The 26945-nt window shown below is 50.4% G+C and overlaps 3 protein-coding genes across 4 annotated transcripts; 2 read left to right on the forward strand and 1 right to left on the reverse strand.

The window, feature by feature from the left end:
* Positions 1-6244: 6244 nt before the first annotated feature.
* LOC123361501 (SKI family transcriptional corepressor 1-like) lies at positions 6245-9966 on the forward strand. Of its 2 annotated transcripts, XM_045001453.1 has the most exons (6): positions 6245-6434; positions 7118-7189; positions 8432-8506; positions 8768-8842; positions 9324-9389; positions 9716-9966. In XM_045001453.1, exons 2-6 carry the CDS (start codon positions 7144-7146, stop codon positions 9811-9813), a joined length of 360 nt encoding a protein of 119 aa, XP_044857388.1. In that variant the 5' UTR covers positions 6245-6434; positions 7118-7143; the 3' UTR covers positions 9814-9966. The 2 variants fall into 2 exon arrangements, with proteins under 2 accessions (XP_044857388.1, XP_044857389.1); XM_045001454.1 differs by lacking the exons at positions 6245-6434; positions 7118-7189 and adding an exon at positions 7371-7538.
* Positions 9967-12597: 2631 nt separating this feature from the next.
* On the reverse strand, positions 12598-14729 carry LOC123361474 (induced myeloid leukemia cell differentiation protein Mcl-1-like). The gene is made up of 2 exons (XM_045001437.1): positions 14459-14729; positions 12598-12984 (listed from the first exon to the last, which is right to left on the reverse strand). The coding sequence occupies exons 1-2, from the start codon at positions 14727-14729 to the stop codon at positions 12647-12649; spliced, it is 609 nt and encodes a 202-aa protein (XP_044857372.1). The 3' UTR covers positions 12598-12646.
* A 10779-nt stretch (positions 14730-25508) lies between these two features.
* Positions 25509-26704, forward strand: LOC123361476 (homeobox protein MIXL1-like). Its single transcript, XM_045001438.1, has 3 exons — positions 25509-25593; positions 25693-25958; positions 26318-26704. The coding sequence occupies exons 1-3, from the start codon at positions 25509-25511 to the stop codon at positions 26702-26704; spliced, it is 738 nt and encodes a 245-aa protein (XP_044857373.1).
* Positions 26705-26945: the final 241 nt, after the last annotated feature.

Below are 26945 nucleotides of genomic sequence, written 5' to 3' on the forward strand. Positions count from 1 at the left end.
CTCCTGCGAGCCCCCAGGCGAGCCGCCTGCCTCGGCTGCAGCCCCCTCCCTGCGAGCCCGCGGATCTATTGGTGCAATACTCGCCGGTAACGAAATCCTGGGGAGATTAACTATTTATAAACTGATCAATAACCATCCTTCAGCTCCCTGACCCGTTTTATTCGTTAGTTAAACTCCCTCCAAGGGGGCTCCGGGCGGGGTATTTGGCCGTTCGGAGCTTGTGATGAATTGGGCAGAGGGATGTTTGGGGGACGAGGCCAGTAGCGTTCAAAGGAAAAGCCCCCGCCGGCGTGTGCAAACCTCCCCCGTGAATCTCAGGTCTCTGCAGCCCCTGCCGACACTGGAGCTGCTTCAGATAAAATCACCGTAACGAGAGGACCCGAGTCTCCCGGACTGGCGGCGGATCGCTGGGCCGTTGCTGGGGCCTCTCGCTTTGACGCGGGAGGGGAGCGATTTTTAAAAGCGTGAATTATCGTTTACCAAAAATATCCCTCCTAAAAAGGCATTTCTGCAACCCAACCAACCCGGCGTTTTCCTGCAGCTCTGCTCCTCGGGCTGTTTCTAAAGCATTGTGGCATTAAGTGCTCTTAATGGACACGTTAATTAAACGGTAATTAATCATACTGTCCGGACCAAATTTGAGCAATGACACTAATCAAACAGAAGTTAATAACGGCCAGCGAATCGCCCCCGGCTATTACTTTTGTTAAGCAGCTTCCCATTCAGCTAGAACAGCGTTTGCCCTCCGCCAACATATGTGTTCCATATTAAAGCGCGTATTGTTCTGAAAAGTCTATTGCCTACTTGGGAGTTAATGTGTCATTAAACGTATTTGTCCTTGAAAGCAGATTTAGGGCCATAAATCTCTTCCTAGGAATATGATCAAGTCTCGCCTTTCAGGGCTGCGGCCGGACCGACACCCCAGAATTAATCCTTAAATAGTAAATATTGCTATTGTGCTCTATTATCATGTTAAAGGATAATAAAATGGTAATGACAATTAATAATGCCATTGCTTAAGTTGCAGCATCACTCTGTGCCTCAGTTTCCCCAGCTGTCAAATGGGGATAATGGCCCAGATCCACAAAGATATTGAAATCAATAGATCTGGGCCAACAATACTTACTTGCTTTGAGATTTACTGATGAAACGCCCTATGGTAGAGCTGGATATTATTATTATAAATAATAATAAAGAAACTGCATCAAAAAATAAGGCCCTGCAAAGAAGTATACACAGGCTTAACTTTATGTATATGGGTAGTGCCATGAAATTATGATGTCAAATTGAAGCATGTGCCTTTTGGATTGGGACCTAAGAGTTTAACTAATAAACAAAGACAAATATTATTTATTGTCATTGTTACTTTAATTGGCAAAACTGATCTATTATGTCAATAAAAATTACACATATATGGGTCCATATTGATCATTCACCTGCACCTTTGGCTTTGCAAAGTGCACCACTCAAAATGTTAATTTTAATACTATAATAATGTTAATACCGAGCTCCGCACATTGCTTTTCATGAGCAGACCTCCAAGTGTGGCAGAGACAAAGGGGAAAGATATGTTTTCTAAAGAGATTTTACAAAATAGACAGAGGGCTAAATTCAGCCTGGGGGCAAACAGCTCTGATTGCCATTGTTGTCAGTGAGGGTAGTGCCTGCCTCTGCCAGGAGCAGAAAAGGAGCCAGGTTTTGAGCAGTGGTAGAGCCAACGGGTGATGGGTCATTGGCATGCTACCTTCAGTTATACCCATTGGCTTGAAAAGACACCACGCATGCACCTCAAGACCCCAGGCCCCCGGAATCCTCTGGGCAGCCCTGGGCGACTCCCCTGGGGTCCCTGGGTTGGGAGGGGCGGCTGCCCCCAGGACTCCGCTGTCAGCTGCCCCCGCTGTCCCTTCTGCAAAGCCACTGCCCCTTGACCACACCCACGGGCGGGCTCCCTGCCCCACACAGAGTCCGTGATTGGTCCAGCCCGGCACCTGTCAGGTGCATCCGATTGGGTGGCAGCCCCTGGACAATGGATGGGTGAAAGGCGCCAGGCAGCAGCAAGAGGTGATTGGTTGAGGTGTCCTGGCCAGGAGATGCAATTGGGTAGATGGCACCATGGAGTGCAGGCTCCAGCAGGCTTTCGGCCAATCGCAGAAAGGGCTTGGGGGCAGTGCCAGAGCCCATTGGCTGCCCCAGGGTGGGCGGGGGCATGTTTCCCTCCAGCTTCAACCCATGGAGGGGGCCAGGCATTGATGCCCCATTGGTGGCTCGGCAGTTTCTGGTCTCTGATTGGTTGGGGCAGTTCTGTAGGCTCCTGGGGTGTGAGGCGGGCTTGGGGCAGACAGTGGGGAGCCAGGGGAGGCGCTGGGCCGACCTGGGGGGAGAGAAAGGGGACATCAGGAATCAGCGCCAGAACCCCACTCCCCAAAGGGGAAACTGGAACCCCCCCACCCGAGATCCCAACCCCTCCCCCCAGAACCCTTGGGTCCTCCCACTGCCCCCTGGGAAACTCTTTGCCCTCCCCAGGGAGCCTGCAGCTGTGAGGGGGTTGGTGCGTCTCCCCATGGGGCTGGCTCCAGCAGGGGCGGCTCTAGCAATTTCGCTGCCCCAAGCACGGCAGCACGCCGCGGGGGGCGCTCTGCCAGTCGCCGGTCCCGCGGCTCCGGTGGTCCTCGCATGGACATGCCTGCGGATGCTCCACCGGAGCCGCAGGACCTGCGGACTCTCTGCAGGCACGGCTGCGGGAGGTGCACCGGAGCTGCCTGCCGCCCTCCCGGCGACCGGCAGAGCGGCCCCGCGGCTTGCCGCCCCAAGCACGCGCTTGGCGTGCTGGGGCCTGGAGCCGGCCCTGGGCTCCAGGGGTCATGGGCAGGAAGAGCAGAGCATGACCTTCAGACGGGGCACCCCCCAGGGGGCTCTGGGAGCTACGGGGGGGCACATGGGCCAAGGGAGCCAGTGGGGTGTTACTGCTGGGGGTCAGGCGGGTGCCAGGAGCACCGGGGGGGCAGCACTCGCCATTGGGGGTCAGGGGGGCGCAGGGGGCACTGGGGGGCAGCACTCGCCATTGGGGGTCAGGGGGGCGCCGAGGGCACCGGGGTGGGGGCAGCATTAGCATCCACCCTAAAAAGAAAGAAACAACAGAAGGAAGATCAAAGCCAGGTCCCAGGCTGACAGTCACGCCTGCAATTGACGGGTGATCAAGCACCAAACCCAGAGGCGGCGTGACACAGCAAGACCTAGAGACTTTGAATCCAAACTAAAACAGAGAGCAACAATACCCAAAGTCCAAAGGCGCAAACAATTCGATGTTTATTGGGGTGAACTTCCAGCAAGCATGATTCCAGTTTCCTTCCTTAGTGTCCCCCTTCCCAGCTCTGACACCACAGAGCCTTGCCTGTGGCCCTGTTCCTGTTCCCATACCGATTCCATTCCCTCTTTAGCAAAACATGATCCCAATTCCCCCACCCCCAGTCCCTGTGCCCATTCCCCCCCTTCCTGATTGAACCTGCGTTTTCCTTAGCTATTTCTTACCCAATCATTTTACTGAAATTTAACTAACCAACCTTAACATATTGTAACATGGTTATTTAACCAATTATACCCCACCACCTTCATTGGTTTACACCCAACAAAATGAGTTATACAGCAGACAGAAACAATCACAGAACCAGACAGAGACCATGCAAATAAACATACAAAACAATACAGAAGTGAGGATTTCACAACTACATCGATATAGACATAAGGGTTTCCAGCTGTGTCTATTGATAAGTGAGTTCTTGCCAGACTGGATGCTATCAAACCAGGTTTCCTTTTACATCTTCTAGGCTCTTCCCTTTCTCTGGAGGTGATAGAAATATCAGGCCAGGATAGTATTCCTATCAGCCCAATAGCACCTTATTTCAATGGGACTAGTTTGGAATGTGAGGATGTGACTACACACTTCCCAGCGTATGGCTGCCTAACTACATCTTGGCTGAAGGCCTCAGACTGTCACAGTAAGAGAAGGCCATTCCACAGACAGTGATTTTGATTCTCTTTTATATCTCTATAACTAGTTTAGCAATAAGAATACACCTACATTCTTAAAGTACAGGCCTTTGCAGACAGGCCCGAATATCTATATCCTAACAGGAGCCAGGACTCCTGTGTTCTATCCCTGGCTCTAGGAGGGGAGTGGCGGTGGGGACTGGGAATCGGGACACTCCCAGCTGCCTTTTTGCATTCTCACCCAACAGGTCTTTGCACACTCACCACCATTCTCCTGTGATCACCCTCCAGCACTCACCACCAATTTCTGTCAGCTCTCTGTCCTTGCACACACACCCACCCTTGTACCCTCACCACTGATCTTTGCACACTCATGCAAGGATGCACTCTCTGACCCTTCTTGCACTTGCACATACCCTGACACATCCACCACCCACTCCTTGCACACGTACCCACAGTGGTGCACTCACTGCACAGCTGTGTGCGCTGTCACGCCCCTTTGACACTGGTGCCTGCTCACACACTCATCCTTGTGCTCCCCTGCAGAACACGGCCTCTCAGGGGACGGGTGGGGGGTCAGGTTGGGTGAGCAGTGACCCCCCACCCATCCGCCCCCGCCCAGTGGGGGATGCAGGATGCCGAGCAGGGACTTAAAACAGTCAAAACAAAACTTCAAAGTGCAAAAGCAAAAAAAAAAAAATTGGTGGTGGGGGGAGGCAAAAATTTTTTTGCTTGGGGCAGCAAAAAACCTAGAGCCAGCCCTGGCTGGGAGAGCTCTTTCTCAGCGCTCTGCTGCGACTACACAAGCCACGTTAAAGCGCTGCCAGTGTAGACTAGCCCGAGGCTCTTTCTACTTATGGTATATTCTCTATATTTCAGTGAGATGTTCATTCCCTTCATGAATCTGTTGTGAAAACATACGAATGGCCATACTGAGTCAGACCACTGGTCCACCTGGCCCAGAATCTTGTCTTCCGACAATGGCTGGTGCCAGATGCTTCAGGAGGAATGAATGATACAGGACAATTTATTGAGTGATCCATCCATCCCGTTGTCCAGTCCCAGCTCCTGGCAGTCAAAGTTTAGGGACACCTACAGCATGGGGTTGCGTCCCTGACTGTCTTGGCTAATAGCCATTAATGAACTTATACATTGGGCCCCACCCTATGCCCCTGCAGTGTGCCCGCCCCTGGCTCCCTGCTGGACCGTGCCCTCTGCCACATCCGCACACGAGGAGGGGGAAAGGAGGAGGAGGCGGCGGCGGCGGCGGCCGTCGAGGAGGCGGAGCAGCCGCCGCTGCTGCCCAGGGCGGAGGAGCCGCCGCCGTCTCGGGCCGAGGAGAAAGGCGGCGAGCAGGGGCCGGAGAAGGGGAACCGGCCAGCGCCCGAGGGGAGCCCGCAGAGGAGCAGCAGCAGAGGCGGCTACGAGGTGGGGGGCTCCGCCGGGGACCCCGCTCCCGGCTGGGCGCTGAGCCCACGGGCGCGCGGAGACGGCAGCGCTGCAGACCCCGGTCCCAGCCCCCGGGGGAGGCCTGGCCCGGCCCGCCCGCGGCGCAGGCAGTGTCCTGGCCGGGCAGGTGCTAGAGATCAGGCCCTGGGGGGGTGGGGTGGCGGACACGGCTCTGATCGCCGGGGCCTGCGTGGCTTTACCAGAGACCCAGCAGCCGGGCGAAGCCGGCAGGGGAGAGTCACTGTCCCTAGCCCGCTGGAGTTCAACCCCGCAGGTGTGAACTCCCAATGGGATCCGGAGGGCGGGGGGTGGGGGAGCTTTGGTTCACCCCTCCCCCCACCTTTCTATTATTTTAAAAGGAGCTATTCGGGGCACCTATAAATTTACATGCAGCCGCATAAAAGCACCGCTAATTAACCTGATTAGAAGGATTGCTTTCATGCTTAGGGGGAAAATTGCCTAAAATTAAGCGGCTGCTGGGTCTGTGGGGGCTGCAGGCTTTGAAAAGCACTTGTACGCCGCGGTTGAATTTGAATGGGGGTAATTTTCTCCGGAGCGCTAATAATGACGCTTAATAAAACGATAGTCGCCTTCTGCCGCAGGGATGCAACTCTCTGGCTAAGCCCAGCAGCAGGAACCGGCCCCGACTCCGTTTTTTTACTCTATTTTCAACTGGATTCGGTGTCTCCTGTTTAGGAGAGCGCGCGCGCTGTAGGGTAGCATGAATGCACCTTTAGTTAAACCGCCAGGAGAGCAAGCTACTTTCCACTTGCAAAGCGATTAGGATTGGAAGGCTTTAATAAGGACTTTGTCCTTAATTATGTAATTAAGGATATATTAGGATCATACTTTCGTTGCTTATGGTTGAAAATCGGTTTATTAACTTTAAGAGCAAGATAAGGACGACAATCACTCGACAGCAGAGGATTTAGAGACCAGCAAATCCTATCAAGACCAAAGGAATGTCTCGCATCCCAGCCCTGTAAATACCGACAGAGGTAAGCAGCGGGCCCAGGCTTTCCCTTCTGTTCCAAAGGAGGCTTTTCGTGTTGTAACGTTCAGACGCAGAACTGCGGTGGAAACCGGAGTGCGGGTGAAGGGACAATAAATCACCACCCCTGCACTCCTTATCTTCCGCCTAAAGAATAGACATTTCTGGCAGCACTTTTTCTCCCCCAAAAGGAGCTCATTTAAATCACCAGTAAGAAGCTGTCCCAATCAGTGTTAGGCAAATAAATATTTAAATAACTTGGTGAATTACAAGTCACTTTTCCTAGGTTGCTAAGGCCTTGATTCCCCCTCCCCCCCCCCGTTTTGTCATTTACACATGAGAAGTAGGATCCGGTTTAAGCTTTAACCCCCACCCCACTTTCTTTATTTAATACCCCGCCGGTCTGAGGCGCTTACAGCCAAACTGTGTTTAATGCGGAACAGAACTCGCTGATCTCCACCCGCAACTATTTCCATACTTTTCGGTTGTGTCTTTCACAACTTGTTAGTAAACTTTCTGGCCCGGGCCGGGGCACTGTTTATGGACAGTCTGGTTCTTGCATGTGGCCCACAGTCCCTCGCCCCAGGAACAGAGAGTAACTCACCCCAGTGCTTGCTTCTCACTTGGTCTCTGACCCTCAGGTCTCCTATAGAAGCGACTATCTAACCCTCTGCATGTTCTGCACTGCAGGTGAGGAAGGTCTCAGCATTGACTTTATGGGGACCCAACTAGTTGAAAAAGACATTGAAAATCTGGCAAGAGGTGAGGTTCCGGGGCTCCGGTGACCCTCTGGCAGGGGGATTTTTCCATTAGCTTCTCAGCTGCATCCTACCACAAGCTGATTGATCAACTCAGTAACCTCCGGTCCTGACCGGGTGCGTGTGTGGCATGGGAGGAATCGATAGGGCTTTACCTAAGGTTTCAGTTCTTGCTATGAATTGGGCTCTGCAATCCAATGAACGGGATGTGGATAAGTAACCTGATTTTCAGTTCTTACAAAGACCTTGGAAGGCAGAAGCAAAGCAGAAGGGGTTGGAAGGCGGAGACTCTCTTGCCTTCTCGCCAGGAGCAATAATGCCATCTCCACACCACAATGACTCGACCTCAAAACGTGTGAGAGGAACTCCTTAGGCAGGGAATAGGGCAATCCCCGTCCATAGCTGGCTGTATACGCCGGCTCCTCGCCCTTTTGAACAAGCGAGAGAGATTTGGGTGAATGGGATCTACTCCGTCCTGTCCAAAGGACCAGATCCTACTGTTAAGCGGAGTGGCAGTGGGGTCGATTCGTGCACCTAGCAGATGCTGGGCACCGGCGGAACAGGCCGGGTAGACACAACGCGCGGTGGCGCTGACCTGTCTGCCAATAAAGGGGTAGAAACTCTCCGAGAAGGGCTCGTTTCTCTTGGGCGGGCTGGCGAGCGGTCTAACCAGGGATCCCAAACTGTAACTAACCCCGTCAGCGCTTATAGACGCCGTGTGAGGGGGCCAGGCTGCTGCGTGGGATGGTTAATTCACCTCCACCTTCTGTCGTCACTTTCCATAAATCAGCTGAGAAGCTGAGGGGTGATTTGCGTCGTCCTTAATGGCAGGGATCTGAAGCGTCCCCTTGATTCAGCCTGAAGAGCTGAAATCTGCCAAACAGGCGAGCAGAAATCCCCAGGAATGATTCACGGCACAGATTGGGCTTAAAACCACCGACCCGATGTCGTTGCAACCTCTCTCCTATTCAAAAAGCATCACCCTAGCGGAAAGGTTTGATCCTCCTGGCTACCAGGGCGCTTGTGTGCGCCCTGAAAACGAACGCAGCCCCCCGCCCCATCCCACCCCACCGACTCCAGGTGCCTTTCGTTCCCACGCTGAGTTCCCCGGTTATTTAGGCTGTAGGTATTTTTTTCCGGGGGTGATTAACTCCTATGATTCATGGAATATAACGCTATGGAAGCAAGCACGGCTCCTTCTCCAGATGGAAAGTGTTTTCTCATGTGAGGCTTTATTTTTCCACAGACGAGTTGCAAAAACTGCTCCTGGAGCAAGTGGAGCTTAGGAAGAAATTAGAACGGGAATTCCAAAGTCTGAAAGGTACCAACCCCCCACCCCTACCCCCACCCCGGAAGAGCGCCTCCTCTGCTGAGCCGCCTTGATGGGTCACGTGACTCCAGTTTTTATAAAGACTTGAACCCGTCCCACTGGGGTCTTGTAGCTTCGCACTATTTTGAGCAAGGGAAAAGTGGGACAATGTCCCGCAGCCGCAGGGCTGTGTCACACCTGCGCCCTGCATGCTTGGGCCGCGGGGGAAGGAGGCTGCTCCGCCGTTCTCACTGCTGCCTGCCATCCGCACAGATAATTTCCAGGATCAGATGAAGAGGGAGCTGGCGTATAGGGAAGAAACGGTCCAACAGCTACAAATTGTCAGAGGTAAGGCTCGACTCAGGTGAGAGCCTGCGCGTAGCCGCCCGGGTAGGGAGCTGCCATGTGAGCTCAGTCATTTACATGTAAATGGGAGGTAATTTAACAATTATTTTTTTTTATCGAATATCCTTTTGTATAGTCTGATTAGCCTCGGAATCGTTCGGCTCGGAGGCATCATTACATAGGAGTGATTGAACTTCTTATCACAGCAATTTCCAGGGCTTCTAAATTAAAAACCGAGGCGTAAAATTACCTGGGAAGTAATGCCTAAGTCTGCTTGAAATTTGACTGTATCCATCTGCCTTAAAGCACAGTTCTCAGCCGTTACTTTCCAATGCCAGGCTGCGATCAGAAGCCAGCGTGCTCCTTGGTTTGTTTTTAACCCCCCAACTCCAGCGCCTGGCTTCATGAAAGCTCGAAGTGGCTGTGTGGGGGGGAGGGGGGATTGATTTATACCCTTCACTCTGACCCGTCCCCCTCTTCCCAGATACCCTGTGTAACGAGCTGGACCAGGAGAGGAAAGCTCGCTACGCCATCCAGCAGAAGTTAAAAGGTATCTCTCCAAAGCATGGAAGGAGATGGGGAAATGCCCACCTGGAAAATCATTGTGTGGGGAGGGAGGGATACAGGGATGCAATACGAAACGCGGGCCACTCGGGTTTGTAACCAAATGGGTGTCGATACAACGGGGAAAGGCTGAACCCAGTGTGCGGGGGGAGGGGGGCAGATCTGGAAATCGCCTCAATCAATTTTCCTTGAAGGATACACCTGAGACTGTGCTGCTGCTTTGCCCCGGGCGGTGGGGATCCGAACCGGGCCCGGTGTGAACCCGGGCGGGGCACCAGGAGTAACGAGTTCGCTTTGTCTGTCTCTTTGCAGAGGCCCACGACGCGCTCCACCACTTCTCCTGCAAAATGCTCACGCCTCGCCACTGCACGGGGAACTGCTCCTTCAAACCACCCCTGCTGCCCCAGTGAGCCCCCCCGCCAAAGCCATGCGACTTCGGAGTGTAAATAGCCGGCAGCCCCTTGCGCCACGAAAGGGAAAACCCAGCCACAAGCCATTTCTAAGGAGACACGTGTAAATACTGGACTGTGTGGGGCTCTCGGGCTCAGCGTTTCTAGAAGTGTAAATACAGCTCCTCCAGTCTGCGAATCTGGGCAGCTGACCGCCAAGGTGTAAACGGACCAAAACCGAATTAACAAAACAAAACGCCCCAGACACCGCTGTGAATCGGTTCTAGCCAAGGAATCTTGCAAGCAACTTTCTCCTTGCTCACAGTCTGCCCCCTCTATGCCTACCTGTCTGACCACTTCTCGAACCCCTTGTCTAGACTGGAAAAAGTGTCTATGTGCAATGGATATAAATGTACTGTGATTTCTCTTGGTCCAGTATTTGTTGAATTTTTATTTATTTATGATGTATATTTATTTCCCCTCGACGCTCCCTTGTACACGATGGATGTGACAGCACTTTATCGGGCGGCTTGCGACTGACGGGACACCCAAGGAAAGGAGAAATCAATAAAACCAACCCTGCCCCTCTTGTGGGGGGAGAAACCTCTGTACGCGAGTTTTGTTCTTTAATAAAACTACCTTTAAGCACAGCAGGTGGCTACTGAGTTCTTGCCCCGCTTGGAGACGAGGAAGTTGGGTACCGACCTCTGGTCGAAGCGATTCGACTCAATCCACTTGTAAAAGGGACTGGCTCCGAATTGGCTCCGGCCGGGGGTAGCGGCTCCTCCTGACTAAAAGGGCGGGTGGGGGGAGGGAAATACCTGGAGGAAGGTGTCTACAATCCAGTTCCGAGCAGAATCCTAGACCCCTGTTTCCGCCCCCCCCCCCCCCCGCTGGCCAGGACTGGGACGGGGTCCGTCCCACCTGCTTCTCAGTGAGAGCCCCTCCCTCTGCCGCCTCCCCCACCTCCGGTTCTCACCCCCCGCCTGCGGACCAGGCGGCTCTTATTCAATTAGCCTCCGGGACCTGACCCCTTTCTCCCCCCGCCAACCGCAGCCAGAGGAGCCAGGCGCGGTCTCGGCCCCAGCCGGCTGTAGACAGCGAAGGGACACTCTGGAGTCCCGGCAGCAGCTTAGCAGCCCGGGACCATCTCCCCGGCCATCAGCGGGGCATAGGGTGACCAGATGACAAACATGAAATATCGGGACGCGGGGGGGAGGGGGGGGGGAGCCAGAGCGCCCCCCGCCACCAGGCGGCAGTGGCACAGCCCCGTCTCCACCCAACTCTCAGCTCTGACCCCCAATACACTCCCAGCTCCCCCATCCCCTCGCTCCTGGGCCCCGAGCTGTGCAGCCGAGCCACGCTCCGGACCCCTCTTGCAGCTCCCGGCCCAGCTGCTCCCGGGCTTCATTGCACCAGCCCCACAGCAGAGGCTGCTCCACTCTGCCCCACCCGGGACACTCACCCCGGGCAGCCCCGCTCCGACTGCAGGGAACTCGGGGACCCCCCCCCCGGGCAGGGGGCGAACCAGGCAGCCGGGCCCGGCCCCTCCTGGCAGGAGCGTGTCTGCCCCACACGTGTCTCCGCCCCCCACCCAGGCCCTGCCTGCTCTGCGCTGCCCTGCAGGCTGCAGGGCTGGAGCAGCCTCCGTGCTGCGCTCCCAGCCCCGGCCATGGCCCGTGTGCAAACCTGGGAGGGAGGAGGAATGCCGCATGCTTGGGGAAGAGGTGGGGCCAGGGCGGGGAGTTGGGGAGGGATCCAATGGGGCAGTGAGGGGCGGGGTTGGGGCAGGTCCAGGGCAGGGATTTGGGGAGGGGTCCAATGGGGGAAGGAGGGGGATGGTCGGGGGAAGTGGGGGGTGAAAGCCCCTCCGGGCTCCGTCTATGCACCGGAGCGGAGGGCAAAATTGCTTGTTTGTCCAGTGTCCCGACCGAACATCGGTCGGGACGCGGGACAAACAAGCAAATATCGGGACAGTCCCAATAAAATCGGGACGTCTGGTCACCCTAGTTAGAGCAGATGCGGTTGTACCTCAGTGCTTGGCTGTAGACAATGGATCTTGTGGTGTGCCCGGGATGGAAGCTGGAGGCATGAAGGTAGGCATAGCGGTCGGTAGGTTTTCGGTATAGGGTGGTGTTAATGTGACCATCACTTATTTGCACTGTGGTGTCTAGGAAGTGGACCTCCCGTGTAGATTGGTCCAGGCTGAGGTTGATGGTGGGGTGGAAGCTGTTGAAATCATGGTGGAATTTTTCCAGAGTCTCCTTCCCATGGGTCCAGATGATGAAGATGTCATCGATGTAGCGTAGGTAGAGAAGGGGCGTGAGTGGACGGGAGCTGAGGAAGCGTTGTTCCAGGTCGGCCATAAAAATATTGGCATATTGTGGGGCCATACGGGTGCCCATAGCGGTGCCACTGATCTGGAGATATATATTGTCAGCAAATTTGAAATAGTTGTGTGTGAGGATAAAGCCACAGAGCTCAGCAACCAGTTTGTAAATGGCTTGCCAATTACAGAACCAGTTTCTCCTCCCTTGGTTTTCACACTTCAACTGCTAGAACAGGGCCTCATCCTCCCTGATTGATCTGACCTCGTTATCTCTATCTTGCTTCTTGCTTGCTTATATATACCTGCCCCAGGAAATTTCCACCACTTGCATCCGAAGAAGTGGGTATTCACCCACGAAAGCTCATGCTGCAAAACGTCTGTTAGTCTATAAGGTGCCACAGGATTCTTTGCTGCTTTTACAGAACCAGACTAACACAGCTACCCCTCTGATACTTGCTCCAACCAGTAGTTTTAACTGGACTGGTAAATCACCCTGTATACCCTAGGCATGTACAAGCATAGGTGTCACCAAGTGTCAGTCACAGATAGGTAAATATTACTAGACTGATGGACAACTTCATTAGTCACATTCAGTCCCTGCAATCTCTCACTTACCCAGCCTCTTTGGTTAACTAGCCAATCTCGTTTGCCTCTGACAAGCACATCTGTGATAATCCCTGCTAGTGTGTTGATGCAATTTTCCTGGTTTATGCTCTTCAGGTGTTTTGCAACAAAGGCACCAAAAAAGATGAGTGTCACCATTCTACCCCAGTTTGTTACTCCATCACTGAAAACATGGGTTGCAACAGCAGTCACTGACTTCAGATCATCCTCATTCTTGATGTCAAGCTTCTGAAGCATCCCTGAAGTAAAAGATTAGCAGAAAAACACACAGACTACAAAAGTGACTCACTAAGTGACCACAAACACTATACAATAGGTAGTATAAACACCAGCAAAAATATAAAGGTAATAAAAAGGTAATAATTGGAGCTATACCAATCTCCTAGAACTGGAAGGGACCTCAAAAGGTCATCAAGTCCAGCCCCTTGCCTTCACTAGCAGGACCAATTTTTGCCCCAGATCCCTAAGTGGCCCCCTCAAGGATTGAGCTCACAACCCTGGGTTTAGCAGGCCAATGCTCAAACCACTGAGCTATCCCTCCCCAAAGGTTAGATGAAGGCTATATTCTCCTTAAAGGCTAGACAAGTATGGTATATCCTTCCTCCCAAGTAGAATAGAGGAAGACAGGAAAGCCATTATCTCCAGGCATTAAGTTTGGAAATGTTAGTACACAATTATATTAGCATAAGCTATTTAATTTGTTAAATCCTTTTTGAGACAGGGACCTAAAATGAAAGTGCCGTGACACTGCACTTAAGCTTTGGGAAAAAGCTCTGTATTAGCCAAATCACAGTACCCTCCTCCTCACTGGATATAGAATGACAGACCACCAAACAACAAAACCAGTTTCTTTTCTTTTCTTTTGGACACTCTTTGAACAGGCTAGGTGAGTTAGAACAATTATGAAAACGGTCACTCCTTTATCATGTTAGTTTAGTTATTAAAAGGAAGTCCAACCATCTGGCCCCAGGGCCCTCTTGATGAATTAACGATCAGACATTTGAAACTATTCTTGCTATTAGTTAAAATTTACAGGATTCTCCTCCAATATTAGTTCCCTATTCAGAACCAGGAGTTAAAAGATTAGATATCCAAAAATATTGTTTATCCCAGCAATATACTCAAACTCATGAAAGAGGTAATTTATTCAGGTGGCTTAATGCCAACTGTAAAGGCTAATGAATTCCATTCCCCAAAGAACTAAACCCACTGAAAGTCCTTATCTTCTTTGATCTAAGTAAAATATAACCCTGTGGAAAGTCTACAGGTTTCTCTTCAAAAAAGAAAAAAAATTACAGCATTGCTCAAAAGTGGAAGTTTTGAGAGTTCATATTACAACAACTACTGTAACATGTGACTTACATTTCATGAAAAAGTTTTCAAAGCATGGCATTTCAATAAAACCTGAAACTGAGGGCTTAACGTAGTACTGAAATTCTTTTTTGCTATTACTAATCAAGTCTGAGACACTAGAAGAGAACTGAAGAAAACATGACCTTCAGAGGTTACCAGAAACTGCAGATTGGAATATTACAAGTCAAGAAGATTCAGGACACCCCCCTATGGACATGGACTTTAGCATTCAAGTTTCTGTAGCTATTTTAAGACTATTGTGAAGCATTAAAGGATGAAGCTGGTGTAAAATGCTAAAATAGTGCAACAGAAATAAACGTCTGAACAAATACTTGCTAGTACTCCGGCCCCGCCCCGCACCTTGGAAGGCGATCTGGTGCTTCTCAATGACGCCGTCGCCCACCCTCCGCAGCGTCTCCAGCGCCTTCTCCATGGTGGCGGGGCCCGCGCCCCACGGCCCACTCAGCAGCCGCCTGAAGAGCTTCTTGCCGCCGGGCCCGCAGAGCTCCGCGGCCTCCCGCAGGTAGCGGCTGATGAGCTCCAGCGAGTCCTGGTACAGCCCGTCCAGGTTGTCGTTCTCTGCGAGCGGGGTGCTGGGTAGGGCGCCGGTGGTGGCGTCCGGCGGGCCCATCCTGTCGGCGTCGGGGTCGGACAATCGGGGAAGGTAGGTAGGCAGGCAGGGGCCGCTCGCTATATAGAGCGCGCGAGCGGATGGGGGTGGGTCCCGCGGGCCGAAGGGGAACTGATGAATGGGTGGCTCATCGGGGGCAGGGCCGGAGAGGAAGTGGAGTGGGCTAGGGCTGGCTGTCAGAGAATCGGGGGAGGTGGCGTGCAGGGGAGCACGGAGGCCGGGGAGGCGGTGAGAAATCAGGAGAGTCTGGTCTGCTCTGGGCAGGGCCGGGTGGGGGGTCCAGAAAGCGATGGAGAAATCCAGGCTTGCTGGCTTTACGCCTCCTGCAGGTGGGGAAGCGACTTTCTGGATGCCTGTGGGTTTCCCCACGCTGCACCAGCACAGGGGGGGGGCGTATTTTAAAGAGGGTGGGGGGGATTATGGTGCACTAGGGTCACATTCTAACTTACAAGAGTTAGAAACTTACTTACTTTTTCTTTAAGAATGAAGGCTGGTGACCCACCCCCAAGGATTACAGAGTTAATAGTCCATCAGGATGGACAGAACTGTTCACACCTCTCAGAACTATTGTTTCAGGATGTTTGCAAACTCAGGCAGGTGTCACCTTCTCTGTTATATTTAAGTCACATTTTCAAGCTTTTCTTCTTCACAAGGATGAGGTTCAAAACATAAATATTTTTAAATGAAAGCTTATAGTTAGAAGCATGATGACATGATATTCCAGGAGCTAGGACCCTATCTATAAGCCTATTGTACCTATGCCTCAATTTATAGCCCTACATATGTGTGTCTGTTAGGGAAATCTGATAACCAACTGCAAGTATTTGAACGTATTAAGAAGCATTGTTTAGGGTGTTGTATAGTAACTAGGGGCTTGGCTACACTTACAAATTTGCAGCGCTGCAGCAGGGTGTGAAAACACACCCTCTCCAGCGCTGCAAATTGCGGCGCTGCAAAGCGCCAGTGTAGTCAAAGCCCCAGCGCTGGGAGCGCGGCTCCCAGCGCTGTCCGTTATTCCCCACAGGGAGGTGGAGTACGGACAGCGCTGGGAGAGCTTTCTCCCAGCACTGGAAGTCCAGTTCTACAATAGAAACGTTTCCTGATAGAACAATGTTTGTTAGGGGCATGATTTTTTTATGACATTTTTATGCTGGTGAAAACCCTACTATACGTGCAGTTATACTGGCAAAAGAGATTTTGCTGGTATTGCTTAGTTCATTTGGGGAATGGGTATAAACTATACTGGCAAATGCTCTTTTGGCAGTATAAGCTGCATCTACGCTAGGAGGGTTTGCCAGTGTTGGGAAATGGCATTGTTGTATATATTAAACATAGTAATAAATGCCCTCTAGTTCTCATGTAGCACTTTTTGTCATTAGATCTCAACATGCTTTATAAAGGAGGTATCATAATACCCCTTTTATAGAAGGAGAAACTGAGGCACGGAGAAGGGGAGTGAATCACCCAAGGTCCACATCAAATATGTGGTACCACTCAGTGCACATAAGGGCTGCTTAGAATTGTATCAGCTGATCATGGTTAAATTGCTGGAAAGCTCAATCGTAAATGAATTCATCAATGGCATTACGCTAACTGAAGCACAAATGATTACATCCATTCAACTCCTGATGCTGTTATCATGATAATGACACTTGCAGTTTTGCCCTGTGCTTGCACTAGTAGTCAGCTAGACCAATTCAGCTGCAATGATTTCTGGCAACCTGTACCACTGTTCCCAGCACAATGCATTTTGAGAGATATTGACAGACATTGTGGGCTATCTCTATGGGCCCTGTGAGACTGTGAGGAGTCATACACTCACCATTCCCTTGGGTATCACAGAACTCACCTGGTGCTGGCACTTGTTTATGGTACAGTCTTTAGTTACAGGTTCACATGCTATTGCCTTATCCCACAGTTGTTTCTACATCCAATAATGTGCGTAGCATTTTGTAGCAATGTACTGTACTCTGGATGCCAGACGGTCCATGAAAATAATATCTATGAAAATTACACGGTAAACTTTACATGTTAGAATAATATAGGAGAAGAGTGAAAATCTTTTGCATAAGCCAAAATTCACTAGTTAGTTAACTTCATTGATATTTGCCTTACTCCTTGAATCACACCTAATTATATAGCGCACAGGTGGTGGCAAAAAATAAATAAATTAAAATACATACCTTTAAGAGAAAAGCACTTATGTAAAGAAGGCTGTCAATAAATTCACATTGGACTATTCCTATTAGGACAATAAAATTAGTGTAAGTGTAAGAGAATGAAAAAATATTGCAAGATTACATTACAGATTTTACATGTGCATCTAGAGTGGTATTAAGAGAGCTCCCTTGCCTCAGATCTCTTCAGGATTGCAAAGAAAGCTTCATCAGTTTTTGTTGGTGTTCTGCTTCCTTATGGAACATCTTTGTAATAAATTGGATACTGACCCCAAAACAGAAGGAAAAAAATACACTACACTCTTCCAATGCAATAATGTTACCATAAAAGCTAAACCCCTTAGCATTTTCCTGCCCTTCAATAGTCCAGTTGTTTTCTCTCTAGCAAGAGCTGCTGGCATTGAGACCACAGTGAAGAATTATTTTAGAGGAAAGCAGCAATGGCTGGAGCAGGGGAAGCTAGGTTTACAGAACTGGGATCTAGTAATTAGACAGCACTAGAGGGAAGCATCAGGAACCAGATTTAAATGTGCCTTTCTCCCCTTCCAACTAGATCAATCATGGGCACCACAGCAAAGAAGTGTCCCTCGTGGAAACAGGGTTCAAAAATCATGAAAGATGAGCAGTGGTGGGTCGCAGGAGAGATGAGTTTTAATGGCCATATTTGTAGTCAGGAAGAAATTTCCCCCCAGCTCTGATTGGCAGAGAACCTGTAGACAAAGCTCATTACAGGATCAGGGCCCAAGTTACTGAGTTGTATGTTATAGGATGTTATTAAGATGTGAAAACAGCACTTTATAAAGGAAATGCTGAGTTATTCTTAACCACACCTAGAATATAATGTATTCTGTTCCATCTTTCTTCTATTTGCCTTCCCCTCTTTTTATAATCTATATAAATATCACCTATCTATGTCTCCTAATTAAAGTTTTGAAGTCTGTGAAGGGTCCCTCATAATTTCATTTTTTAGGAAAAGTATATTAATCATTACAAGCTAGTTACTGGAGCTCCTCCTTCCCCCTTTCAATATCAAGATACAGGAAAGTGCAAGAGAATCTCTGTTGCCCTAAGGATGTGTGATGTTATGAGTGTGATATAGTATCTCATTGAAAGGTAACAGGGCCAGAAAGAGTTAATTAACTCACAGACTGACCTGACCCATGGGTGAACCTTGAGGACTGGTTAGGAAGATCTGTAAATGAATAGAGCTTTAAAATGCAAGTCTGCATTGTTAAAGGTAGAAGGGAGATGTTTCCTCAGGTCTTGTGATGTCAGCAAACAAGTCTTGTCTATTGCTATAGTTTTAATTCAAAGATCAAAAAAGGAATATTAACATTTATGATGATACTTGAGTGAAATAGTATTATTGTCTATGTGTCTCTTTGAAGGTTGTGCTAACCTGTATCTGAACTGTTTAAGGGATAAATTACTCTGTGCTAATTGCCAGGATGTTTGGGAGAAGGAGTTGAGCCTATTTGTTTTCTCAGGCCGAAAGGCTGCTGGAAATGTATAAGAAGCCTGGGACAAGATCTGCTTTGGGTTTCAAGAGGGGGAAACCTTAAGCCACAAGGATTGAGATCCCCATTCATTGACTGGAGCCACCCTGAATATGAAAATTGGACTGTAACCTATGGACTATTTCTAAAAGGACTTTTGGCAACTACAAGCTCACCTCTGCTATGTATCTGAACCTCAAGAATTGAATTCAAGTCTGTCTGTGTATTGATCTTTTAACCAACACTCTCTCTCTTTTCTTTTTTAATAAATTTTAGCTTAGTTAATAAGAATTGGCTGTGGCGTGTATTTTGGGTAAGATCTAAGTTATAATTGGACCTGGGTATGTGGCTGATCCTTTGGGATTGGAAGAACCTTTTCTTTTATATGATGAAGTAAGATTTTCAGGAATCATCATCATATCTGACAGGTGTGTCTGGATGGAGGCCTGAGGCTGGGCACTTTAAGGGAACTGCGTGGTTTGGACTTCTACGTGACCAGTGAGGTACTATAGGAGCTGTTTTGTGCTGGTTGGTAAATCCTGTGACGGTGCTGAAAGATCAAAGAACTGAGCCCATTTCCAAATCTACAGGTTGGGAATAGGTCCATTATCTCCCAATACTAGCTCTTTCCTGGGTTTGTTTTCAATATACATTGATATAATGTCTGTCTTCATGAGAAGTCTGACCTGGAAAAGGAAGCATGTAGGTCCAAGGTCTGCCTTCAGTTACAGTGGGGCTGGGTTGAGGCAAATGGGAATTTAGGCACACCCCCATGTGGGTCCCCCACCGCTCTCCTCCCCATACCCTTATGGCTCTGCCCCTGCTTGCACAATGGCACTCTGGTCCATGACTAGGATTAACAGTGACAAGGGTAAAACTCAAATCTGCTGGCTGGTGGAGAAGCTGGGCCTCCCCCATCTCGAAACTATCACTCCCAGTTACCAGGCAAATTAGTGTCCATCCCAGAGGAAGACTCAGCCCCACGCCTTGACAAGAGCATGATGAGATGGTGGTAGCAAGATGCTTTCCATTTCTCTCAGTCATCTCCCCTTGAGTAGCAGGGTTCGAAGTTAACAACCCATTTAGATGAATAGGGCAGTTAACACCTCTCTGAACAATTGTGTCATGTTCTTTGCAGGTTCAGGCAGAATGTCTTTTAATCAGTTAGGGTCTGTCTAAACAGGAAAATTATTCCAGAATAAGGTAGGATGTGAATTTAAAGTACTCTGGTTATTCCAGAATAACACGTTGTGGGGGCACTCTTATTCTGGAATAAATGGGCCTGCATGAGTATATGGGGGAGGTACAATTTGTATATTAAAGATGCAAAGAATCCTGTGGCACCTTATAGACTGTAGTGGGGCGGACTGCCCCACTCCCTGTGAGAATGGGCTGCGGCAGGCCAGGGCGCCTGCGCAGACAAGGCTTATTGTGAGCCAATCAAAGGAGAGTTTATTGAGAGCCAATCAGGGCCCAGATTAGAGACAGCCAATCAGGGCCAGGCTCAGGGGTATATAAAGGCTGCCCAGAGCAGGAGCAGTCAGTCTGTCCCAGGCCTTCGACAGGGGAAGGTCAGTCTCCAAGGGAGGAGACTAGCACCGTGGACAGCGCAGTGCTGGCCAGGCTCAGGGAGGCTAAGGAGCTTGAACCCGTAGCCTGCCAGGCTGCAGGCCCCTGAAGGGAAGGGCCTAGCGGGTGCAAGGGGCCGTAGGGGAAGCGGCCCAGGGAAACAGACAGTGGAAGGGGAGAGAAGGACAGCGAGGCTGACGCCAGAGGGTCCCTGGGCCGGGACCCAGAGTAGAGGGCGGGCCTGGGTCCCCCCCCTTCACCCTTTGCAGTGCACCCAGCCATTGGCTGTAGGGAGCGGCCATCTTGCTATGCCAGATCCCTGACAGGAGGGATTAGACTCAGAGGGCGATTGCACATAGTGACTGGGGTGTGAGACTGCTGAGCACTGACCCCCCGGAAGGGGGCGCAGAAGGACTAAGGGGCACTGCCGGAGGGCAGTGGCCTCGAAGAGGACGCCGCTGAGCACGCAGCAACGCGGGTCCAGAGACAACAGAGGACAGAACGACGGATGGGACACCACCAGGAGGAGGCGCTCCACTGGAACGAGCTAATTCCCAGAGTCACCAGCAGGAGGCGCCGCTGGGGTGAGTCCCGACCCGTTACACAGACTAAGAGACATTTGTCTATAAGGTGCCACAGGATTCTTTGCTGCTTTTACAGATCCAGACTAACACGGCTACCCCTCTGATATATTAAAGATGTAAACAGAATTTAGTCTCTCCTTTATTTTGTATCATTGGGAAAAGGAGTCTTTACATAACTGCATTGAGGAAGCTGAAGTACTGTTTTTAAATTATGTGTTGGTGTCATAAATTCAGAGATGCTAAGGCCAAAAGGGACCATTGTGATCATCTAGTCTGACTTCCTGTATAGGAGAGAACATGGAACATCTCCAAAATAATTCCTAGAGTATGTCTTTTAGAAAAAATATACAATCTTGATTTAAAAATTGTCAGTGATGGAGATTTAAACATATGCCGAGAAAGGCTACTAAGATGATCAGAGAAATGGAAAACCTACCTTATGAAAGGAGACTTAAGGATCTTGGCTTGTTCAGCCTAACAAAACAAGGGTTGTGGTCTCTATAAATACATCAGAGGAATAAACATCAGGAAGAGTCAGGAGTTATTTAAATTAAGACCCAATGTTAGCACAAGAACAAATGGATATAAACTGGGCATCATAAATTTAGGCTTGAAATTAGACAAAGGTTACTAACCGTCAGAGGAATGAGGTGGTGGAACAGCTGTCCAAGGGGAGCATTGGGGGAAAAAACCTGACTTGTTTCAGGACTGAGCTTCATAACTTTATGGAGGGGATGGTATGATGAGATTTCCTACAATGGCATATGGCCCACCTGTGACTGCTGTCCCTAACAGCCTGAGATGGGGCACTAGATGGGGAGGGCTCTGAGTTACTAGAGTTGACTCTTTCCCAGGTGTCTGGCTGGTGGATCTTGCCAAGTTGTTTGGTGGGACTAACTGATCACCATATTTGTAATCAGGAAGGAATTTCCCCCCAGGTCCGACTGGCAGAGACCCAGGTTGTTGGGTTTTTTGCCTTCCACTACAGCATGAGGCATGGGTGACGTGTTGGTTTGAACTACAGTGAATGGTGAATTCTCTGTAACATTAAGTCTTTAAATCAGTCTTTAAGGACTTCAATATCTCAGCCAGAGCTTACTACAGAAATGGGTGAGTGAGATTCTGTGACCTGTGATGTGCAGGTCAGACGAGATGATCATGATGGTACCTTCTGGCCTGGGTGGAGATTGGGGGGAGCATGTAGAGGTGTCACTCTCCCAACTGTATACCATAGATTTTCACACTGTGGGACATGTGCCCCTAAAGGGGGTGCAGAGGAATGTTCAGAGGGGTGAGCCCTGTTGTGCATGGCTGGCCCATGCTGCCAGGCATTGCTGTTTGCCCCACTAAATGTTCCTCCAGGCCCCCACATGGGAGCACACCTCACAGTGTGAAAACCTCTAGTATACATTCAGGGGGGCAAGTGGCAAAGCCAGGCGGCTTGGGCCAGCCCCATAGGGGAAGAGGGAGGAGAGGCTTGGGTCAGCCCCCACAGGGGGGCTCGGTGAAGGAGCACCACCTTCACCCCCACCTCACTCATTAAATACACGGTAATTTAAGTACCACTAACAATCAGTAAATCCAAAAGTTAGATTTATAACTATTATTAGTAGTATTAAGCTCCCTGCCCCAAATATAGAAGTCAAACTATGCCTTGTGGCCTTAAAGTCTGTGAGTCCATAGGAGTCCACCACAATGCTTGGTAAATTCTTTCAGTGGTTAATTTCCCACCAAAAATTCATGCCTTATCTCCAGTCTGAATTTGTCTAGCTTCAACTTCCAGCCATTGTTGTACCTTTCTCTGCTAGACTGAGGAGCCCATTATTAAATATTTGTTCCCCATGTAGGTACTTACAGGCTGTAAGCAAGTCACCCCTTAACCTTCTCTTTGTTAAGCGAAATTGATTGAGCTGGAGTCTATCACTATAAGGCATTTTTCTAATCCTTTAATCATTCTTGTGGCTCTTCTCTGAACCCTCTCCAGTTTATCAACATCTGTCTTAAATTGTGGGCACCAGAACTAAACACAGTATTCCAGCAGCGGTCCCACTAGTGCAGAATACTGAGGTGAGATTCCCCTATTTATGCATCTCAGGATTGCATTAGCTTTTCTGGACATAGCATCTCAGTGGGAGCGCACGTTCAGCTGATTATCCACCACAACCCTCAAATCATTTTCAGAGTCACAGCTTCCCAGGATAAAGTCCCTCATCCTGTAAATATGGCCTACATTCTTTGTTCCCAGACAACCGAGTAAGCAGCATACACCTGAAGCAACTTTCAATATTTTTGGCATTAAATCTACATTGATCCCCTCCATCTGGGAAGCATTTATCAGACGTCCCTGCCCCTTGTACTCAACTGTGAGGAATTAAACCCATTAGTTGTGAGTGGGTGGGAGTGGGAGAAGGGATGTTTTAGTGACACAGGCCTCTGCTTAATATTTACCTATAGGAATTTCCAGATGTTTGTAGCCTTGTAGGAGGTCAGGGAACCACGGAAGATTTTGTTACGGCCTAGCTTAGGCAGCTCCGCTTTCTCAGCCTCCGGTTATTGTAGGACACGGCATGCTAGTTTTAACCTGCCGTAACCGGCTGGAATTGCTGCGTGGAAAGCCCCTAGGCTGTTAGCCAAGGGGGCGGCCCTGGAGGGTGGAGAGTTCCTGTTGCATTATGTATGAGCTGGTTTGCTGCTGTTTGTATAAATATGAGCATGCTTTGTGTTTGCTTTTGGACTTCACCCCAGGCCGAGCTACAGGGCGCTGGGTCCCCGTCTCAGTGACAGCAACGCTTGGGGTCCCCGTTGCAGATGTGTCACTTTACCTTCATTAAAGCCAATAACTCACAGTGTGTGTCGGCCTCGTTCTTACAGAGCACCTTGGGAGGGCCCCCGGCCTCCCTGGTACGTAACAAGCCTATATCTTAAAAACAGAGAACAAATCTTTGCTGCAGCCGGTATGTTATAAACCAACAAGCACCATTTTATGTGAGATGCTCCCTAAACAAAACAAGAGAGAAAATCAATAGGAGATAACTTTATTTACCATTTCTCAGTCTGTAAGGTACATAAGGTCCTTCCACACCACTAAAGTGTACCTTCAGTGTATATACTCAAGCGCTAAAGACTGGTAGGAAAAGAAAAGCTACATCCAGGAGAATGTTTTGAGAAGGGATAAGTGCCAAGGTGTCTGGCCTAACGAACTTGACAGGGACTCATTAAAGGCCCAGGCCTGCAAGAACACTGCATAAGATGCTTGTTTGCATTTGCAGGACTGAGCCCATAATGTGTGCTCGTATTGTGGTCCATAGAGCTTTAAAATGAAGCCCTTGCTCTGCCCTACTCTCCTCTCTGTAATAACTGCAAACCAAGAACAGAGCTGTTCACCAGCAATTAAACTGCAGTTGAACGCACACCTATTACAATGATGCATGGCTCTCTGGCAATGTATCAAAGAGGACCTGGGGTTGGGGACACCTGTGCATTAAATCAAATGACTGAATAGATTAACGGATTGCAAAGAAATGCCTGTAATCAATAAGCAAGGAAAGGAAAGGAAAGCTAGGCCAAAAGACAGAGTATAAACGCACCATGCCTGTTAGGGAATAATGTTTACAGTCATTTGAAACAAGGCACACAGTTTTGCTGGTAAATGTACATAGAGACAAACAATGCTATAAATGGTTATGGATGCCTATTTAGATGGTGCTGTGGTTTAAATAGTTAAAAGCCCAGTAGGGGCATGGCCAGAACTGCAAGATTCAAAGAGGAATGCACGTCCCGGGCAACCCACCAGCTTCACAATCAAGAAGGGTCACTGTGTACTTTAATGGGTAAAGTACATTGCTCAACAACAGTGCAGTAACAATCCATTTATAAGCCTCCAAGCCCTGAGAACTATTTTATTCAGGGAGTACCCTTCCAAAGGAAGGCAAAGGCATGTTATGTGAATCAAATGTCTAAGGAAAATCGTTAACTATTGTTAATTATAACAAAGAACACAAGTCAAGTGTTCTGGTGGGTTTTGTGATGACTGCCTTCCCCCGCACTCCACCAAACAACCATCAGGTGACTACGCTTTCGGGTTACCACTTTTATTTATGATGGATTAAAGCCAATTTCTTTGAAATGCATATCATTGTCGAAGGGAAAAGTTCTAGCACATCATGATGTAAAGGAAGAGACTCCATTAAATAATGATTTCCATCTTCCACCTGAGGATTGTCCGGATTTCTAATGTTTTGTATCAGGCCAGCCCACATGTACAATTCCTTACCCGGAAATCAGAGCTTCCCCTCTGAATTTCCGCCCCAGAGAGCTTGGCTTCCAATCGTTTCTTTTATTAAGAGTGACTGTTTTCGGCACGTATCAACGTTCGGATCGTTCAGGCACCAGCTGAAGGGTTTGTTTCCTCTAACCTCCCCCCCCACACACACACACAGTTGCGAAATCGAAACATTTTCTTCTACAGCCTTTCCCGAAGGTCCCGTTTGGCGGGAGTGCAGAATACAGGGCAGTCTGGTTACCCTACGTGTCTCAACCTATTTCTCTTGATCTGTCCACGTCCAGGCGCCCCATCCCGCCTGCCCACACGCCAGCGTTAGTGTTAGCAGCTTGGATTGCTGAGAAGACCCCTAGGAATAAAGCTCGCAGGGGATGGGCGCACCATAGGTTCGCACTTTTCTCCTTTTGAGTCAATCTCCGTCCTAAGGAAGCTACTGTCATGTGTCTCTCTCCCGCCCCCCCCCCCCCCCCGCCTGCATCCTAAAGAGACCGGCTGGCTCGGGAAGCCTTTGATCACCCGAGACCAACGTCCATCCACCCCCGGGGCGTCTCGCCTCTGCGCTCCCAGTATAAAGAGGAGCGTGGGGAGGCGGCCAGGGATCCCAAACACGCTGGTCTCTCCAGCTCTCAGCCACAGCAGCGCTGCGCACCCCGCACGCTGGGCGGAGCCCCATGGATCTCTATCCCACCCAAAATGCAGCCCACAGGGAGGGCCTTGCCCCGCCGGAGGGCCGCTTCCCCAGCGCCTTCTCCACCGGTAGGTCCCATCCCAGCTCTGTGCGCACCGGATCCCCGCTGCGCCCCACCCCTAGCTCGGCCAAGGCCCCCGTGGCTGACTTGCATTGTGTCTCTGCAGACAGGAGTGAAGTGGCCGGAGGTGGCTGCCCTTCCCTGTCCCAGGATCTCAGCCCGCCCGCCTCGACCACTGTGGCCGCTGCAGTGCCTGCCCTGTTCCCCGGGGCTGAGCTGGTGCCTTCCATCTTCCAGCGCAGGAAAAGGACCAACTTCACCACGGCTCAGCTGGAGACGCTGGAGCTGGTCTTCAACTACACCATGTACCCCGGTATCTACTTGAGGGAGAAGCTGGCCGACATGACCCAGATCCCGGAGTCCAGGATCCAGGTGAGGAGGAGACTAGGGCTCTGTCATTTGTCAGGGTGAGGCCGGGGTCCCGCAAACTGTCCGTCTCCAAACTCCCCAGCCCCTTCGTTTGCGCGCTTCCTCGCCTCGCCTCGCCTTGCCACACGGGACGCGCTCTCTTGGCCTCGGTCCTCCGCCTTGAGCCCCGGGACGCTGCTCCCTGCTAAGAACGTTTAATCTAAACCCCCCCACCCCAACCAGCTCTTTGCAGCGGCGAACATGCTTATTCTATGGGCCTGATCCTGCCAGCTCTCCGTCGCAGCTCACTAGGCTCTATAACGCTGCATGGTGATGGTGACACATGTCCACACCCCTACGGCTAATAACTGATCTCTTCTCAGGTCTGGTTCCAAAACAGACGTGCCAAATCCCGGCGGCAGCGAGGGAACCCTTGTAGCAGCCCAGCAGCTGCAGAGCCCTTCCCTAGCCACAAGGCTCCTGCCAAAAATGCATATCCAGCGGCGGGCGTTCAGCAGCACACCTCAGCCACAGAGCCGCACCACTACTACCAGCCCCCCGGGGGCCCTGCAGGGCTTGCCTACGCTACCCAGCCTCATTTCCCCAGCAACCCTCCCAGCACCAGCGTAAAGGCTCTGGCGGATCAGCAGCCTCATTACGCGCTGTCGGGAGTAGCCCAGATCATTCAAATAAAAGAGGAAAACGCGGGTCCGTACAAGTGGCCCTCCGCAATGCCCTTACAGCCTGAGCTCGCTCGGGGTGGATTTTGAGAGCGTCCCTCCGAATAGGGCTGTCGGATCTGAAATGAATTTTCTAGTGCCCCCTCTGCCCCTTTCAGCCGGGGCGAGTAGACATGGCGGCAGGGGGAAGCTGTGTGGTCGTCACGCCCAAACGCCGCGGACCATGTGTGGACAATATTCGCCCGTCTGTCTCTGATGCAGACGACACCAGCGGCTATTCCGAGTCCGGTTCAGAGTGGGATAAGAGCACCCTCAGTGCCTTCAGAGGAAT

Source organism: Mauremys mutica, unplaced genomic scaffold, assembly GCF_020497125.1.
Source record: "Mauremys mutica isolate MM-2020 ecotype Southern unplaced genomic scaffold, ASM2049712v1 Super-Scaffold_2380, whole genome shotgun sequence".
Lineage (NCBI taxonomy): Eukaryota > Metazoa > Chordata > Testudines > Geoemydidae > Mauremys > Mauremys mutica.

Bases quoted from the DNA above. Each gene is read 5' to 3' on its own strand.
- LOC123361474 (XM_045001437.1), bottom strand. From the start codon at position 14,729: ATGGGCCCGCCGGACGCCACCACCGGCGCCCTACCCAGCACCCCGCTC. The intron at 12,985-14,458 runs GTGCGGGGCGGG...CTTTTACTTCAG, and splicing joins GCACCAGATCGCCTTCCAAG to GGATGCTTCAGAAGCTTGAC.
- LOC123361476 (XM_045001438.1), top strand. From the start codon at position 25,509: ATGGATCTCTATCCCACCCAAAATGCAGCCCACAGGGAGGGCCTTGCC. The intron at 25,594-25,692 runs GTAGGTCCCATC...GTGTCTCTGCAG, and splicing joins CCCCAGCGCCTTCTCCACCG to ACAGGAGTGAAGTGGCCGGA. The intron at 25,959-26,317 runs GTGAGGAGGAGA...ATCTCTTCTCAG, and splicing joins TCCCGGAGTCCAGGATCCAG to GTCTGGTTCCAAAACAGACG.
- LOC123361501 (XM_045001453.1), top strand. From the start codon at position 7,144: ATGGGGACCCAACTAGTTGAAAAAGACATTGAAAATCTGGCAAGAG. The intron at 7,190-8,431 runs GTGAGGTTCCGG...ATTTTTCCACAG, and splicing joins CATTGAAAATCTGGCAAGAG to ACGAGTTGCAAAAACTGCTC. The intron at 8,843-9,323 runs GTAAGGCTCGAC...CCCTCTTCCCAG, and splicing joins ACAGCTACAAATTGTCAGAG to ATACCCTGTGTAACGAGCTG.